This window comes from Carettochelys insculpta, chromosome 1 (assembly GCF_033958435.1).
Source record: "Carettochelys insculpta isolate YL-2023 chromosome 1, ASM3395843v1, whole genome shotgun sequence".
Lineage (NCBI taxonomy): Eukaryota > Metazoa > Chordata > Testudines > Carettochelyidae > Carettochelys > Carettochelys insculpta.
In genome coordinates this window covers 200,492,679-200,508,667 of record NC_134137.1, presented here as the reverse complement: position 1 = coordinate 200,508,667, position 15,989 = coordinate 200,492,679, and the positions used below count along the sequence as shown (strand labels likewise).

The window sequence follows — 15,989 nt, the reverse complement described above, 5'->3', positions numbered from 1 at the left end:
CCCCTTCCAGTTATCCTATAGGATGCAGGAAGTACAGATAAAACATCTAAATCACCTTCTTCTCCATGGTGCCAGAAGAAATAGAGGAAGAACATAGCCAACAATTAATTATTCCATAATACTTTTTTTTTTAGAAATATCATGTTGCTTATGTAAATTTGATACAGGCAAGAAAAACAATTGCAAAGTGAAGTCCATTAAAACAAACAAAACACATTGATACACTACAGATGCAGCCAATATGTGCCACCCCAGTGCCAATCCAGTTTCATTACCAAAGATGTCCCAAAAGCACTGAAGGGAAACTGAGAAGCCTTTTCAAAAAGTTATTTAAAAAATTAGTAATTTTTCAGTAATAAGCATGACAGAATTGGTCTGGCAACAGTATTAAATAAAAGTAAGTGCTTTTCAAGTGATTCTAAAGCATATTATATAATTAGGAAATCAAGTAAAATGAAGTCAATGCAGGCGTTTTGTTGTTGTTTTAACTATAAGCCAACAATAAGCTGTTTGTTGGCCCCAGAAGTTTTTAGACAATCTTTTTTGTAAATGATAAATAGAAAGCATACACTGTAAACATGAATATTTAAACTCCAGATAAGTATATTATATAGCTAAATTCCTCTTTAGAAAATGCAGGTCAATGGTCTGACACAGTTCTTAAGAATTCAGCTAAGATACAAAGATGAAAGAACAGCACCACCTAGTTCCCTATACAAAAGTTCTCAAGTTTGTATTACCTATTGATTTATGTTTATAATGTAAGTTTATTTCAATAATATCTACATGTTACATAGATTTATTATACAATGAGAGATTATCTACTTTCTTGGGGGAAAACTGCAAGGAAGGGCTTTGGGGTATTTTAGAAACAGCTAATTTATACATCTTTTCAAAGTAATATTTATAGCATTTATAATGAAAAAAATCTTTTAACTTTATATGCTGAACACACTCAGTATGGCACAAATATAGCCTATGACTACATAGATTATATTTGTCTTTATTTCTAATGATTTTTTTCCCCATAAGTTGCATGGTTAGAGCAATTATCTTTAATATAAAAAGAATCACACATTTCATTACCTCCCACCAACACTAGGATAGGAAATTAGCTTGAGGTATTAGGTTCTTACATGTGCCCCATAATTATTTTTGAAGATCATAACACGCACTTGGCCATAAGAGCATCAACAAAACATTTTAAAGGACACACTACAGGGCATTTGAGGTTTTTTTCCTGAATGCCTTCTCCATTTCTTACCTATTCTGAGACAACTTCAAAGGGTTGCACCTTGCAGTAGCGCCCACTTCTTTTCAGATCTGAATGGACTTGAGCTTAACTTCAGGGCACCCATTTTGGGGGGGGAAAAAAGTGCTTCACTGTCAAAAAAATGCAGTATATCTGATACTTCTCATTCAGTAAGCCACATACTAAACACTACATGGTATACAATACAAAATACTCTTTTACCTGAATATAGTACTAAGCCGGAGAGTGATATTGCAATCAAGAGAGTAATCTATAAAGTAATCTCAGGAGACAGTATTAAAACTATTTAAAGATGTTTCAGATGCAAACTGAAATAAAGTGTTCTCAAGATACTAAACATGACATTTCCTCTAAGATAGCCACAAGAGATCAACAAAAATCTGATAAAACTGAGGCGCACAATACAGTGCAACAAAACTTAAAAGCACACGTCCTAATTTAATTTTTGTGCTTCACAGTGGGTGAGCAGCTGAAGTATTTGTGCTTTCAACCTTGCTCCTTCCTACTTTGTCTCCTCTTGACTGTACTAGTACAAGATCAGACCCTGGTAGACTACAAAAAATAGTTTGTCCTATGCCCACCTTGCTAAACAGGGTGGATACCTAGTTGATTTAGGAGCAATATGCATCTGAAGTGGGGAGGGAAACGGATTCTTCATGATTTTCCTCTACCACTGTTCTTTCTGGTGGTTCACAGACTGAAAGGCAGCATAGTTCCAAGTCAGCTTAATCTCTTCCCTTTCACCTGCATGTGGCACCCTTCATCTCCCACAGCTATCTGCCCTACTTATTGTTGCTGCCACTGAATGGCAAAGGTCAGGACACGACTGATGGTACTCACTTGCCAAGACAAGAAAACTAGTGCAAATGGTTTATTTTGGACTTGATAGTATTTCGGCTTTATTCCACACCCACCTTTACCTAGTATGCTGTGATACTGAAAAAGTTCCCTGGACTCTGTTTTGTCTTCCTAACCTCCATTGTCTGTCCCTGCCATCCCATTTCAATAAGCACTGAGAAATTCAAGTCACTTGCTATTGGATATTGTAGGTCACATGTCCAAAGCAAAGCATAATACCAGGAACAGCCATAAAGTAGGCTAGTTCTGAAGCCTGGGCAGTGAGGTCAAATGAGGTAAACAACACCAAGTATGAGCGTATGCAAGGTTATGCATATAAATCAAGTCCAAACATGTCTGAACATGTCCTCGCATGCCCAAGACAACATAAAAGGCAGTGTGCTCACATACAGTTAATCAATTAGGAGTAAGCAAGAATTGCTTCCTGAGAGAGTTCTGAGAGGCTGCTAAAGAGACCTTATATGGAACCAAGGTGATTGACCAGCACAGCATGCAAGAGAGTAACCAGAATCAGTAGACAGTGCAGTGTAACTGATTAAGAGTGTAAGTGTCTGTTCATTTTAAATGATTGGTATACATAAGTTTAGTGGAGGATAGTGTTATGTGTATGCTTGAGATGTCTTGTTAATTGACTCCCCTATAGAACATTTCTATACTGTAAGTTAAAATCTGCTATTTGCACTGTCACAGACTGCCCATCTGTGGCAAAGTGCATCATTTAGAATAGTTTAAACCATTCTATTACGTCCAAATGCTTTTTAACTTGCAACAAGGAATGTGTGTCTAATTCAGGTGTTCAGTTCACATTGTAGTAGAGACTATTATATTAATAAAATATACTTTGTTTTTAAAAGAATATTATCTGTGTCAATCATTTTATTGGATCTTTGTGTCCATGCCATACAAGTGTTTCCTAAATGATCACAGAGACTGGTACCTCAGGAAGAACAAATTAAGGGAGTGATAAATTATTCTAGGAACACACTCAAGCCTATTTTTCATAGCTAACAGCTGGATCTCTGGATGTCAGGAACTATGCTAAGAGGCCTCTCTTATTTGAGGTCACTGACTCTGCATCTGGATCAGAGATTCTTAAACTACTTAACTGCATTTTGACAGCAGCAAACACTTCTGTGGGTACAGAGAAAAATCTAGTTCAGTTTATTCAACTAGTTCAGTGCAGTGACAAATTCATTCAAAGCTGAGACTAAACAGGAGTTCTAAAAGCAAGAAAACTTCTTTCCTCTTCCAAGGTACAAATAAAAAGTAGGTTTGAAAAGGCAAGATCCGCAGCTTATGAACTAATGCAGTATATAACATTTTCAGTCACTATCTATTCAATTCACTATCTACACTGAATACTTCCTTTCATATGCAAAACATGTTTTGATAACTTTGGTAAAATTTAGAAGCACATTAAAAATAAAAAATTCTACATTTAATTCAGTTTCTTTCCCCCTTGAGCTTGGCACAGATCATGAATCAAAAGCATAATAAATGCATTATTTACCATTTTCTATTACAATAAAACCTAAAAATTAATCTGAAAAATATAAAGCTTCAGAATTGCATAAATAGTGATTAGCTAAAGTTATGGTGTGTCATACCGGTTAGCATAAGCATCACTAAGGCTATATTTATTGGCCAATCAAGATTTTTCAATGGCTTGCAACTGGTGAGAACCAAACTTTTATGAAAAATTAGAGAATGCATACATAAAACTTCATAAAACAGTTACAATTGATACTTAAAAGAAAGGTTTGCTGCTTGCTGATTTAAGTCATAATTAAATCAGTTATTTGAGTCACTGATTTATATCTAACCAATATCAATGTGAAGAGATTTTATGCAACACAGAAAATCTTGATATTGACACCTCTCAGGAAGCTGTTACCCTACAATTTGTACAAGTCCCTTTAAATGAGAACAATGGTACACATATAGCACATTGTGTTAGTTTTCATTTGCTTTTATAATGTTAGTTTGAGTAGTCATTTCTGACATGACAAATTAAAACTTCTGAGTCAAGTATCAGATATCAGGCTTTGGTTTTATTAGTTAAAAAAAACAGTGAGTGTGCAACCTACAAAGCTATGGTCAAGGGAGGTGAGGGGAGTTCTCTTGTACTCAGTAGAAGCAGAAAGAGAAAAGAGCTATCAAAGTAGACCCCTTCTTGTCATTTTATTCGGCCAAAATAGGTTGTTGGCAGTTCTCCAAGTTCTTAAATAAATTGCAAAAATCACACCCCTCCACACACAATTATACATGTTTAAGATTTTTTTTTTGACTGAGGGTGAGAGCAACTCCATTTGAATCCTGTAGGTATCCTTTTGGTGGGAAAGTTGAGGTGAGGTCCTCAGGCATTCACAGGAATGTCAATTCCCAGAGACTGCTGGTCCCTATAAAATTGGGAAGCAGCTGCCACCAGACCAATAAATATGTATATTAGTATTAGCTGTGCCTACATTTCATCTGTGTACTCAACAAATTATTTTAAGGTTTTAATGGGGAACTGGACTGTTATGCTTACTCTATTACACTTTCTGTTCCATTTTAAGTCAACTACTTTAGCAATATGTGAACACCAAACATTCCTCCAATCATAAAGACAGAATTTCTTTAATTTCGAGTTGCAGTGATTTTAGATGCTAATGAAAGGCCCAAGCTGAGGGAAGTACCACTGTAAATTATAGCCTTTTATGGCCTTTGTTGCAGATTTAGAGATAGCATTTAATCCCTGATTAGAAAACTGTTCATATTGAATCCCTCGTCAGTGTCTTTAGAACTTCTCAATTTGCTAACAGATGCAGTACAACATTTTTCTCTTTTTATATTTTCATCCATAAAGTAAGTTTCTCAGTACAGCTGACCCTGTAAACAGAGGTTTTAAGTGGCAGACTAAATTGAAACGTGTATTTACTTTTCTTTGGACAGTAGAAAAGCCATTTTTTGCCTTCCACTGTTAATACATGCACCTTAGGAGATGTAACAACATTGATGCACCAAACAGCCGTGAACCCATGCAACTACATATTTCACTCCTGCAACTTAAACCTGAGCTTTTTTTATATTTATTGTATGCATTTTATTAAAAACTGGATAACAGATTATAAGCTTTACATTTTGGACAGGAAGGTAACAGCAGGCAGATTTGTGACATGCTTTTGGTTAATATATTTGTAATGCTAATGTGAAAGGTAAGAGAGTATGCCATCCTGGGGGGGCATGGGGGGGACTTAGTAGAAATAAAGGATAGTCAAAGGATTCTAAATAACCAGTTTTAATCCTACAAAGACTCAGCTTTAACTGAAGGTTTTTAATTTCTCCTTGTTAGTAATATCGTACCGATGGCAATTTCACTTTTTTAAAAATATCCCTCTGTAGCTATGGTCAACTGGTAATCTACAAACAATTCAAACAGTCAAACAATCACAAATTGGAAATGTCAAACCTACATACCCGAAGTTTTTTCTGTCTCCCTAGAATAATAAGGCAAGTGCTTATAAATCCTACATCTGCAGTTTCCAATACGTGGCAAATAGTGTCCACATGGTGAATACACTGTGTTATGGTGAACGTATGCATACCTAACTCATAAGAAATAATAATTCTTCAAATTGGTCATATGTGCTTAAGATGATTAGCACAGGCGCTCTCCCAGACAAGGCAACTTGCCAGCCAGCCGGGGACTCGTGCGGGCACAAGTTCCACCAGCACTGAAAGGAAGCACTTCAGGGCATGGCAAGGATGGGTGTTTGGTATCATACCCTTTAACATATGGGGTTGTGCCATTGTCTGTGCGTTACTCACAGAGAACAGATAGAGCCACACCACTCCCAACCACACCTGGGGCTGGAGGAGTGATTGTTACAGTCTATACAGGGTTCAAAGCCTTTCTGTAGTTAGCCCGTCTTTGCTGCTATGAGTCGTGTTGCCATATTTATGTCTGTGATTATTACATCATCTCACCATTTCACACAAATTTAAAGACCAGAAGGTACTTATTTTTCAAATATTGTTTAATAAAGTTTTGGATAATATAATGTGGCTAATATGAAAAGACAACAACCACAAGTGTGGTGAGCTTTGAATTATTATTGGACACTGCTGTCCTACATAACTCTGAAAGCTGATTGCTTCTGCTTCTACAAGCTAGGGTTTTTTCCATGGTTAGGGACTAATCAGAGCAGTCTCCTTCTATTTAATGTGGCAGGAATGAAAGCAGGTCAAGTTACACATAATCCAGCACATGTAGGTCAGTGTGGTATTTTCCATTTGTTCAGATATTTATCCCAAAGTGTCTACTGTAACTGCTACAGTGAGGTAATTTGGCCTTACATTTTTTTTAGACCTGTCAATCAGCCACCTGTTTTGGAGCTGTCAAGGTAGAGCTTTGCTAAGCAGAAGCAGAGTTAAGGCTTGCCAGCCCAGATGGATCAAAGAAGTATCTCTGCTGGTTTGTTGCTTGATACTTCTGCAAATTGCAGATAGAAAGAAATGCATAGTGTTGTGTATTATGAACCAGCACTGATATCCATAATAAGGATTATTGTACGTGGATACTGATTGGTTGCTTTATAGAGAGAGCTTTCAATTTAAGAATGGGGAAAAAAATCACCATGTCAATAAAATCAATACAAACATTAATTCAATATGTAACATAATTAGGTTAAGTTTCAGATATAACCTGGTTTGTTACACTTTCAATCATTGGAATCTGGCCTCATTTTAACTCAATCCTCCTCCCCACCTACCTTCTTCCATGAGAGGGGAACACCCAACATAAGCCACTGATCTTTATATAATTAATTCTAAAAGGACTGATTATCAACATGTAAGGATAAAAAAATGCTGTTTGAGGACTCAATTTAAGGCTATTCAATTTGTTTGATACACAATGTTGACAATTGTCATAAACCACAGTTGACTCTCAGCATTAGTCATTATATATATTGTCTGCCTCCACCATTTTCTGCAACTGAAGTCAAACAGATAATAAAAAAATAAAATTCTTAAAAATATTTTATAATTTTCATGTGTCATATCAATTGCCATCTGCCAAGCCTATTTACAGTGAATACAAATGCACAAGGGCAAAAAGAATTCCTATTTGCACTATTCTTTCAAGGATGTATTGAAGACCATTAACCAGCATAAAGCCATAAATATTAAGTTTCCAAATTTAGTCATACAGTCATTACAGTGGCAGGACATGAAGAATTAAGCAAAACAAGCTCAGCTATGCTAAGCAAGATGAAGAGATTGCTGTGCACAGCTATAGCCTTCGTTTCTGTTGTTCTTCTTGTCTGACACCATTTTACAAAATCACACTCCTAGAAAACTTTGCATAGTGACCATTTCTCGTAACACTGAAACATAACCACCACTGAAGAGAAACCCAGCAACATCTTAATACTAAGCAGTAGTTTAGGACAATTGGAAAAAATTGCACATATAAAATTGAACCTAAGCAACAGAAGAATTATGTATCGTGCTGAAGTAATGTAAAAATTGTATCAACAATTATGTTCTTTTTTTTTGAAGTAGGACAACCATGACTACAGGCTGAACTCTCTAGTTCAGTGCATTCTCATCCCACCAAATCTAGTTACTAAAATTGTGACAGATGTCCACTTAGCATGGGTGTGGTCAGGTTTCCCTCTGGAGTCAAGTATGCTTACTTCCATCACCCCGGCTCTCAACGTTTCATGCTATTATTTAGCTCTAATTTAAGCTAATGTGTATTTTAAGAACCCAGTATGCAGCAGAAATGTTGGTAATTCTGCTAGACAATATTGACCTCCTGTCGTCCAGCAAATTCTCTCCTCTGGCACTGGTCAGGTCTCCAGGGTTCCGAACTAGAGAGGTTCAACCTGTACTTCCTAGCTTTCTGATTACTTGATTCTTAAGCCAGCCAGGGTTTCAGATCAAGCAAAAGCAATACGTTCAATACCAGGCTAGATAAAAAAAGAAAAAGTATAGCTACTTTCAGTTACACTCTTCACTGAGATGTAGAGCACATCTTTGGACTAGAAACACTTGGAACATTATGACCTACTATCCTGTTCCTCAATATAAATGAAGACATAACATTTTCTTTGCTGGGGAGGCTCTGGGAGGAGGAAGGGAATATATATTCCCTTCCCCAGTAGAAATACAGCACCCAAAAGTTGTTTTCAAAGCTGTATTTTCTTAGAGGTTCAACTCAGTTTAACATATGTGCTTTCATACTGTAAAAAAGTTTTGTGTTAGTCCCGGATCTTATTTAAGAAGATCTGCGGACTATATTTTAAACATTGAGATAGTAGTCACTGCAAGAGAACCTAACTGATTTCCTGAATATGCTAGACTTCTCTTTCATGTCTACAAGCATTACTGCCCTGTTACTAGACTTTGTACCTGCCTTCAGGGATATTTTACCAAAAAACTAATTCCTATTAGCAGGCTTCCATCTCATCTCAGTACTGCACTCTGAAGCATCCATTCTAAGCCTACTTCAGATTAAAATGAAGACACCTATTTTCAGGCTATATAGATATATTTATTGGAAAGCTAGACTAAGACAAAAAAAGATGAAAGTAGACAAATAAGGAACTCTTCAAGAGCGCTTGCATGGCTAGTCAAAGGTTTTAAAATACATAGTTCTGTACAAATGATTTTTTTAAATGTCCTTTTAGATGTCCAGTAAAACACTTTCAAGGATAACGAATGTCTATACTGAAGTCCTCTAAGTTTATTCACTACAAATGAAATATTACTGGGCATTATGTGTTAATATCTCCCATCTGCACTTATTTGAATTTTAAAAAACAAAACCAAAAAACATGCCTTTAACATAGGTTGGTGGAACAATGCTCCAGCTTTTTTTGACACCTCCCACCTCCCCCTGCTAGGAGCAAGGAAAGTTGATGGGAGCGTAGGCTCCTACTGACTTCACTTAGTGAGGATGACAAGGAATCCCAAATTAAGCTGTTGACTTTAGCTACATAATTACTACAGCTGAAATTGCATACCTTAATTCAACCATCCCCTGTAGCGTAGACCTGCCCTCAGTATCTTTAGTCATTGTAAGTGATATCTTAAAACCAAAATTTAGGCTACATCTACACTTACCAGGTATGTTGATGGCTGCTACACAATTTTAGGTACACCAACTGTGTACCTAAAAATTGATTTTGCAGCTGTTGACACTGGTCTCTGTCCTCACTGCAGAGGGAGCGCTCCTTCCACCGACATTCTTTAATCCTTGCAAGCTGCAAGGAGTTCCACAGTCGACATTGACCCCGGAATGCATTGTTTCATGCATGCGCCAAATGGTGCCCTGGGATATCGAACCAAACATTCGATCTTCCATGGCCAGTGCAGACCTAGCCTTAATCTCAATTCAACAGAACTGTTCTGAAACACAAACCATAAAAATCTAATGACTTCTTAAAGATTTGTATTAGAACTGTTAGTGGAGAGGGCGCAAGCAAGAGAGAGAGATTTACTACTGGTTACTTCTACTGTCTTAAAGAGGGCCTTATATTTTCTGTTAGAATTTAAGCCATGATATTCTTATTTACAAAGCTATTCTATTAGCCACCAATTAGCCGACAGCTCAAAATGTTTCCAGCAATGGTACATAAAAGTTTCACCTGATCACCATTCCATATTCAGAAACATTTAAGGAAACTCAGAACACAACTTTGAACGTATCTTTAACATTACTTCCTATCAGCTCTTGAACAAACAGGTGCAACTATTCAAGTAAATGCTATTGTCTGTCCCTTTGCCAGTTAACCTAGTATCAGGTAAGAATTAAAAACACAAATATTATAATGGCAAAAAGCTGAAGTAGAAAGGTTAACTAACAGACAAATTCTCTATCTTATGCATGCAAAACAAACAAACAAACAAACAAACAAAAACCCTTAATTCCCTTCCCCCACCCAAGACAGCTGACCCACATGATTTAAAATGACTATTAGTTTGTCACAAAGTATAGCCAGTCTCTCTTGAATAGGGCTTCCTGCACTGTTAGGATACTTGCTTTATAATAAGGTGAAAAGATGGTCCGCTATTTAATATAGCATTAGAGAGGAAAGCAGAAATTGCATATTGTTTTTCAATGTTCAAGTTAAAGTGACATTAAGAAGCTGACAACATAAGGTATTTTAAAATGGGATAATGAGCCAGAATTTTAATAGTGTGTAACAATCACAAAACTGTTCAGGACCTAATTTTGCAGTCCTTATGCACCCAACTTACGTCAAACTCTATTTCCCTGATTAAATACTTAGCACCACGTTCTGCAGTTATTTCAGTAATACTCAAGCTTAGACATCTCATGAATAAGTTTACCGAAGAGTTTCAAAGTGGCAGACGTGTCAGTCTATAGCTTCACACACACACACACACACACACACACACACACACAGTCCTGTACCATCTGAAAGACTAAAATTTATTTATCAGGTAATGAGCTTTGGTGAATAAGACCCACATCTTCAGATTTGGACTGAAATCTGAAGATGTGAGTCTTACCCACCAAACCTCATTACCTAATAAATACATTTGTTAGTCTTTAAGGTGCTACAGGATTGCTTGCTTTTTGTTAACCAAAGAGTATTTTACATGTGCGCATGAAGCATGCGTTTGTCATGCTGAGGAGCCAATGAGACATTGGTTAAACTAGTCAAACCCACAAGCAAACTCTCTATCCTGTGTATTGATGTAATTCATCTTGTCAGCTCATGCGTGATCTATTTACGAAAAACAAAAACCCATAATCTGTTTCCTTGTTTCCCTGTGCATCAAAAGACACTTTGTAACAGTTTTTACAAGTTAGGCAATCCAATTTGTGCTGAGCCAATACGCTTGTGTTCAGACTAGTGGCTAGGAGATGTGTAAGTTTGTTCATTACATCAAAATTAAACTGCCACAAGTTTGCCAATTCTATAGTCTATAATGAGCATTATGTACAAATATACATTTATACAATAGTGACTTAACATAATAAACTTGCAGTGAATTTAAATAAACCACTTCTCTACCCCAAGTATTAACTATATGTAGCGTAACTATTTCCATGACATCAAATTATGACACTCAATATGGGAATTCATGTTTTTTTAAAAAACAAGCAAACCTAGGCTCATGATAAAGATGTTCTTACCAGCAAACTGTTTTCTATCAGCTTCAGTGGTACATCAGTTATCACAACTTCAGACAATCAGTCAACAGTCTATCCCCTGCAATTTAGGCTACAGTAATTCAGTATTATTTTCATGCATCTGTAGTGACTGCCCTGAAAACATTTGCCTAGTGTTAGCACTGATGTACTGAAAGTACTTTTTCAGTATTACAAACAATGCTATCCAGTGTTTTCTCAGAAGCAGAGCACATTAAGATATTAGATGCCATTTGCATTATCACACAGCAGGGGGCTATAGCAGCTACATTCTGGGATAATCCTAACCCAACTCTTCATACAAAGAATACAATAAAATGATCTTTAATATTATAGCTTCACACATGACGTGTTTATAATACACTATTTGGTTCTCAAGTAAAATCTATTAGGTGCTTCATTTGAACTCCCAAGTTGTTTTAAATACACACTGGAAAATTTTTATGTTAGGGAAATAATACTACTAAATTAATTTAGTGGAAGAATTAAAGCAAAAAGTAGGCAAATGTGACGAGTATCATTATAAAACACTTAAGCAATTTAGTCCTCTGGAACAAAGTACAATCACTATGGACTGCTTAAATTTCTAGGCTTTCTGGACTACAGAAGTTTCCACATCAGCCACTAGAGAGGGAAGAACTAACTAATGTAAAGTTTCTCATTTCTGAGCTCATCTGACAAACTGCTTCTAGCCTCAACATATTCTTCTTCTTCTCACCACCATTTCTACCCCTCCAACACCAAGCAGTTAATATTAGGAAAAATTCAGAAAAGAGGAATATAAAACTTAATGGGCTGCTTATAATTAATGTTGTACTATGTAGCCTTTATATGTTCTCACCATCCAGTGCTTCATCAGTACCCAGGACCACTTGTAAAAAAGTAAGGCTCTAATAGGAAATGCCCCCAAAAATCACACTCCTATATAAGACACGTCAGCTTGCCTGCATGGCATGGTCTTTAAGTTTAATTAGCTTAAATGTCATTGACATGAAGTCCTCACAATCAGAAGTCAGAAATGTTTCAAATCCATGGGACAAAGTTTTTGTTCATCTAATGAACTGGGGGGAACTGAGTATCCTAATGCCCAAGAGGAGGAAGCTTTAACAAATCCATTGAATTGCTTAACAGCTTGGGGAGCAAGGCAAGCCAACAGGAAAAAGCTACTTTTACATACAAGTATGATGCTGCCAAAAATAAATAACTATGTCTAATATACTTAGCTGTGCCTGCAAGCAGTGCCAAAATAAATGGTAAAACTGAGTAAACAGAATTTATAAACTACCAACATAAGGTGGATTAAAGCAACAATGTGCTGTGAAACTCAAGCACCACTGCACAAATTTCTTCCTAGCAAAAATTCAATAATTTCCTCCTTTAGTCTTACCTACAAGAAACAAAGAATAGTGTAAATTACTCATGTCTAGGCATAACCCAGAAATATGGTTTTCATTCCTAAGCATCTCAAAGTAGCATCCAGGAAAAATGCCTTCTGGAGCAACACTTATCTAGAGCTAGGTAGATGAATACTTGAACAAAAACTGACACCTCCTCTTATCAAATATCAACTGTGAGATTAAAAACATGGAGGAATTTTATAAATGTGGGAGAAAGCCAGATAGCAAGAAGGGAACCTTTACTTCTCCAAATAAAGGGCAGGCCCAATTTGGTTGCTTTCTGTCAGATTACACCTCCCCCTCAACTGTATTTTTTAAACCCACTTCTGCTTGCAGTGGTGCATTTCCCCCACACACTCCCTAAACTATTGTGAAAACCACAGCTTTTTAAAAATCACCATTTGCTTTTAAAAACCTGATGTACTGAACGCAGCTGATTGCATCTTAAGAAAAAAAAAGATCAAATCCTCTGGCAGCAGCAAAACGGATTTTATTGGCAAGAGTCGGTCAGCCCAGACAGGTTTCCCCCCTTACCCTCCTCCCCTTGCAGCGCAATGAATCGACAATTCACAGGGCAACATAAAGGCACACCGGAGCCTCGACCCCCAGGTGCAGCCCGCCGCACACGCTCCAATAAATCTTGCATTATAGCATCAACACAGAAGTGCCTTGTGCACCGCCGTACTGGGCAACTGGTACAGCTCGGCAAGGCAAATAATCAACAGTGTACAAGCATCTTTCGCAGCCGCCCAATGAATCTAATGGTCCTTCCCTTCAACACAGCCACCGAAACGCAACTTCCTCGGAAGGTGAAGCGGGTGCTGCCTGCAGCTTACTGAATGCAGCAGCAATACAGGCACACGCGCTTAGTTCAGCCGCCCAGCGGATTACTTATGCTGCTGCCGGGGAGAGGAGGAATGCAATCTCTCGGGAGAGCTCGCCACCCCATGCTCGCTGGAGAGATCGGAAAAGACAACAAAGTTTACCTAAAATGTCACAGGGCCGAGGAGGGGGAAGGAGGCAAATCCCACAAGGTCACTTAGCTCCTGTGGTTCTCCCCCCTCCCTGAGCCCCGCATCCAAGAGAGCCTGCGGCGCTTCTCCCCCGCGCAGCCGGCGCAGGGAAGAGGGCAGGCGAGGAAGTTGAATGACTGCTCGTTGACCTCATTTCAATCCCCGCCGGGCTGCGCGCGGGGAGGGCGAACTTCAGGCTCCTTCACCCACCCGCCCCAAGGGAGCCGGCACGTTGGCGGCCCCCAGCAGCGGGCGCGAGGGGGATGGGCGACCGACCACAGCCGCCCCCCCCCTCCCCACATGCTGCACCCGGCGAGGGAGAACCTCCTTCCAGCACCACGGCCACATCCTCCTCCTCCTCCCTCCTCCTCCCCCCCCCGACAGCAGCAGGAGCCGACTCGCCCCGCTCTGGTGCCACTGACATGCCTCTTGCCTCCCCCCCCCACCCCCACCCCCAGAGCAGGCAAGGGCTCCGGAGCGGGGAGGGGCTCCTCTACCCCCCACAGTTCATTTGCATGATAATGGTGTTTTGTAGCTGCCCCCCACCCCGCCCTCACCGCAGTCACAGCGGTTGTTACTTTTCCCCGGGAAGCTTCCCGCGACTGAAGCCGCGCGGCGGGGATGGAAGGGGGTGAGGGGGCAGAAATCGCCCCCCAAAGCCCCGAGTCGGGAAAGTAGCTGCAGGGCCCGGCTGAAGCGGGATCCTCCAGACCCCCCGCCCCCGCCCCCGGGTTGGTCACCTGGCTCTGCTCCAGGGCGTGATTTCAAACGCGCCCCGAGCCTCCTGCGCGCCCGTGCGGAGCAGGCAGCGCTCCGAGCCCCGCTCCCGCGGCAGGGACGCGGCTGCGACTCCCCCGCTCACTCCCAGCCAGAAGCACGTTTGCCGGGGCGAGGGGGCGGCCACCGGGAGTTGTGGGGGAGGGACCCCGGGGAGGGTAGGGCGACGGTCGGGAGGCTCAGCCCTACCGCGCGGCAGGAGGGAGTGCGGGAGGCCGGGAGCTGCAAGGGGGCTGCGCAGGACTGGGGTGCAAGGAAGGTTCCCCCCAGCTGCCCCAGCGGCGGGGCCCCGGGACGGAGCGGGGGCGGTACCTTGTATGAGGAGCCCGCAGAGGCTGTAGAAGCGCAGAAGGGCGCTAGGTCTCAGCCGCATCCTGGGGGCTTCCCTCGGGCTGGGTGGGCGCCAGGCAGAGATTCCCGCCGCCGCAGCCGCCGCTCTCCGGGCGCTTCGGTCCCCCAGCAGGAGCCTCCTCCTCCTCCGCCGCCGCCGCCGCCGCCGCAGTGTCTCCCTCTGCCGCGCTGTATCCAGTGGGGTGAGGAGGAGGACCAGGGTCGCGGGGGCGGGTGGCGAGGCGGCTCCCCCCGCCTCCTCCTCCTCTGGCTCCGGGCAGGTCTCCCCCCGCCGTACAGCGGTGCCGGGCACCCGGCCCCCTTCTGGTGCTGGGTGCGGAGGAGGCTGCCAGCAGCGCTCGCCCGCCGCGGTTCACGGGAAGGCTGCTCCGCTCCCCGCCGCTTCGAGCTCTAGACACAAGGGCAATCTCAGCGCGGCTCCCCAGCCCCTCGCCAGGCCCCGCCCACCCAGTAATGGCCACGCCTCCCGACCTACCCATTCCCGCCACGCCCCTGCGTTAGCCACGCCCACTCCCCCCTCCTCCCCCTGCTCCAAGATCCACCTTCGGTCAAGCCCCGCCCTTTCTTTTCTTGCCACCCCTTGGACCCGTCCCGCAAGATGGGGTTTGATTGGCAGGGCGAGTGCTCCAATGGAACAGCGGCGACCCTGATCGTTCAGCCAATGACAAGGTGAGAAAGGTGGTGCCAGATGCCCAGTTTAGAAAAAAAATCCCACAAACAAGCATTTCAAGGAGACTTCAGCCGCGAGCTAAATCATGCCCCGCCTCAAAAAAACCCCCCACATGCTGAGTAGCAAGCAGATGAGCCAATCAGATGGGCCAGCGGGCTGCAGCGCTCCAGCCAATAGGCGATAGGGAACGGGAAAGGGGAGATCGCGGAAGGCGCTGTCCAGCGTTGGTTCTGAAAGTGGCGGTTGGGAGCTGGCGGTTTGGCAGCGGGCGGGCGGCGGCCCTGCCGGAGCGCGCGCACGCGGGCAGGAGGAGAGGGAGAGGGCGGAGTCACGCGCCGCTCCGGCCCCGGGGCCCCTAGTCTGGGAAGACTGAGACGCGCTCGGACCCCGGCTGAGCCAGTTCGGCCGGCAGGTCGCGGGGCCAGTCACGCTCCAACCGGCAAACAAGCCCGCTCCTGCTCCCCGGCCAGCGGGGTAA

At 41.9% G+C, this 15,989-nt stretch overlaps 1 protein-coding gene across 2 annotated transcripts in view; it reads right to left on the bottom strand.

The window, feature by feature from the left end:
- CADM2 (cell adhesion molecule 2) overlaps positions 1-15,203 on the bottom strand; it is a 1,036,826-nt gene extending 1,021,623 nt beyond the window's left edge. For both annotated transcript variants that reach the window (XM_074997734.1, XM_074997742.1), the window contains exon 1: positions 14,803-15,203. In XM_074997734.1, the coding sequence (XP_074853835.1) occupies positions 14,803-14,863 (61 nt within the window). In that variant the 5' untranslated portion in view covers positions 14,864-15,203. The remainder of the gene's footprint in view (positions 1-14,802) is intronic.
- Between the last annotated feature and the right edge of the window lie 786 nt (positions 15,204-15,989).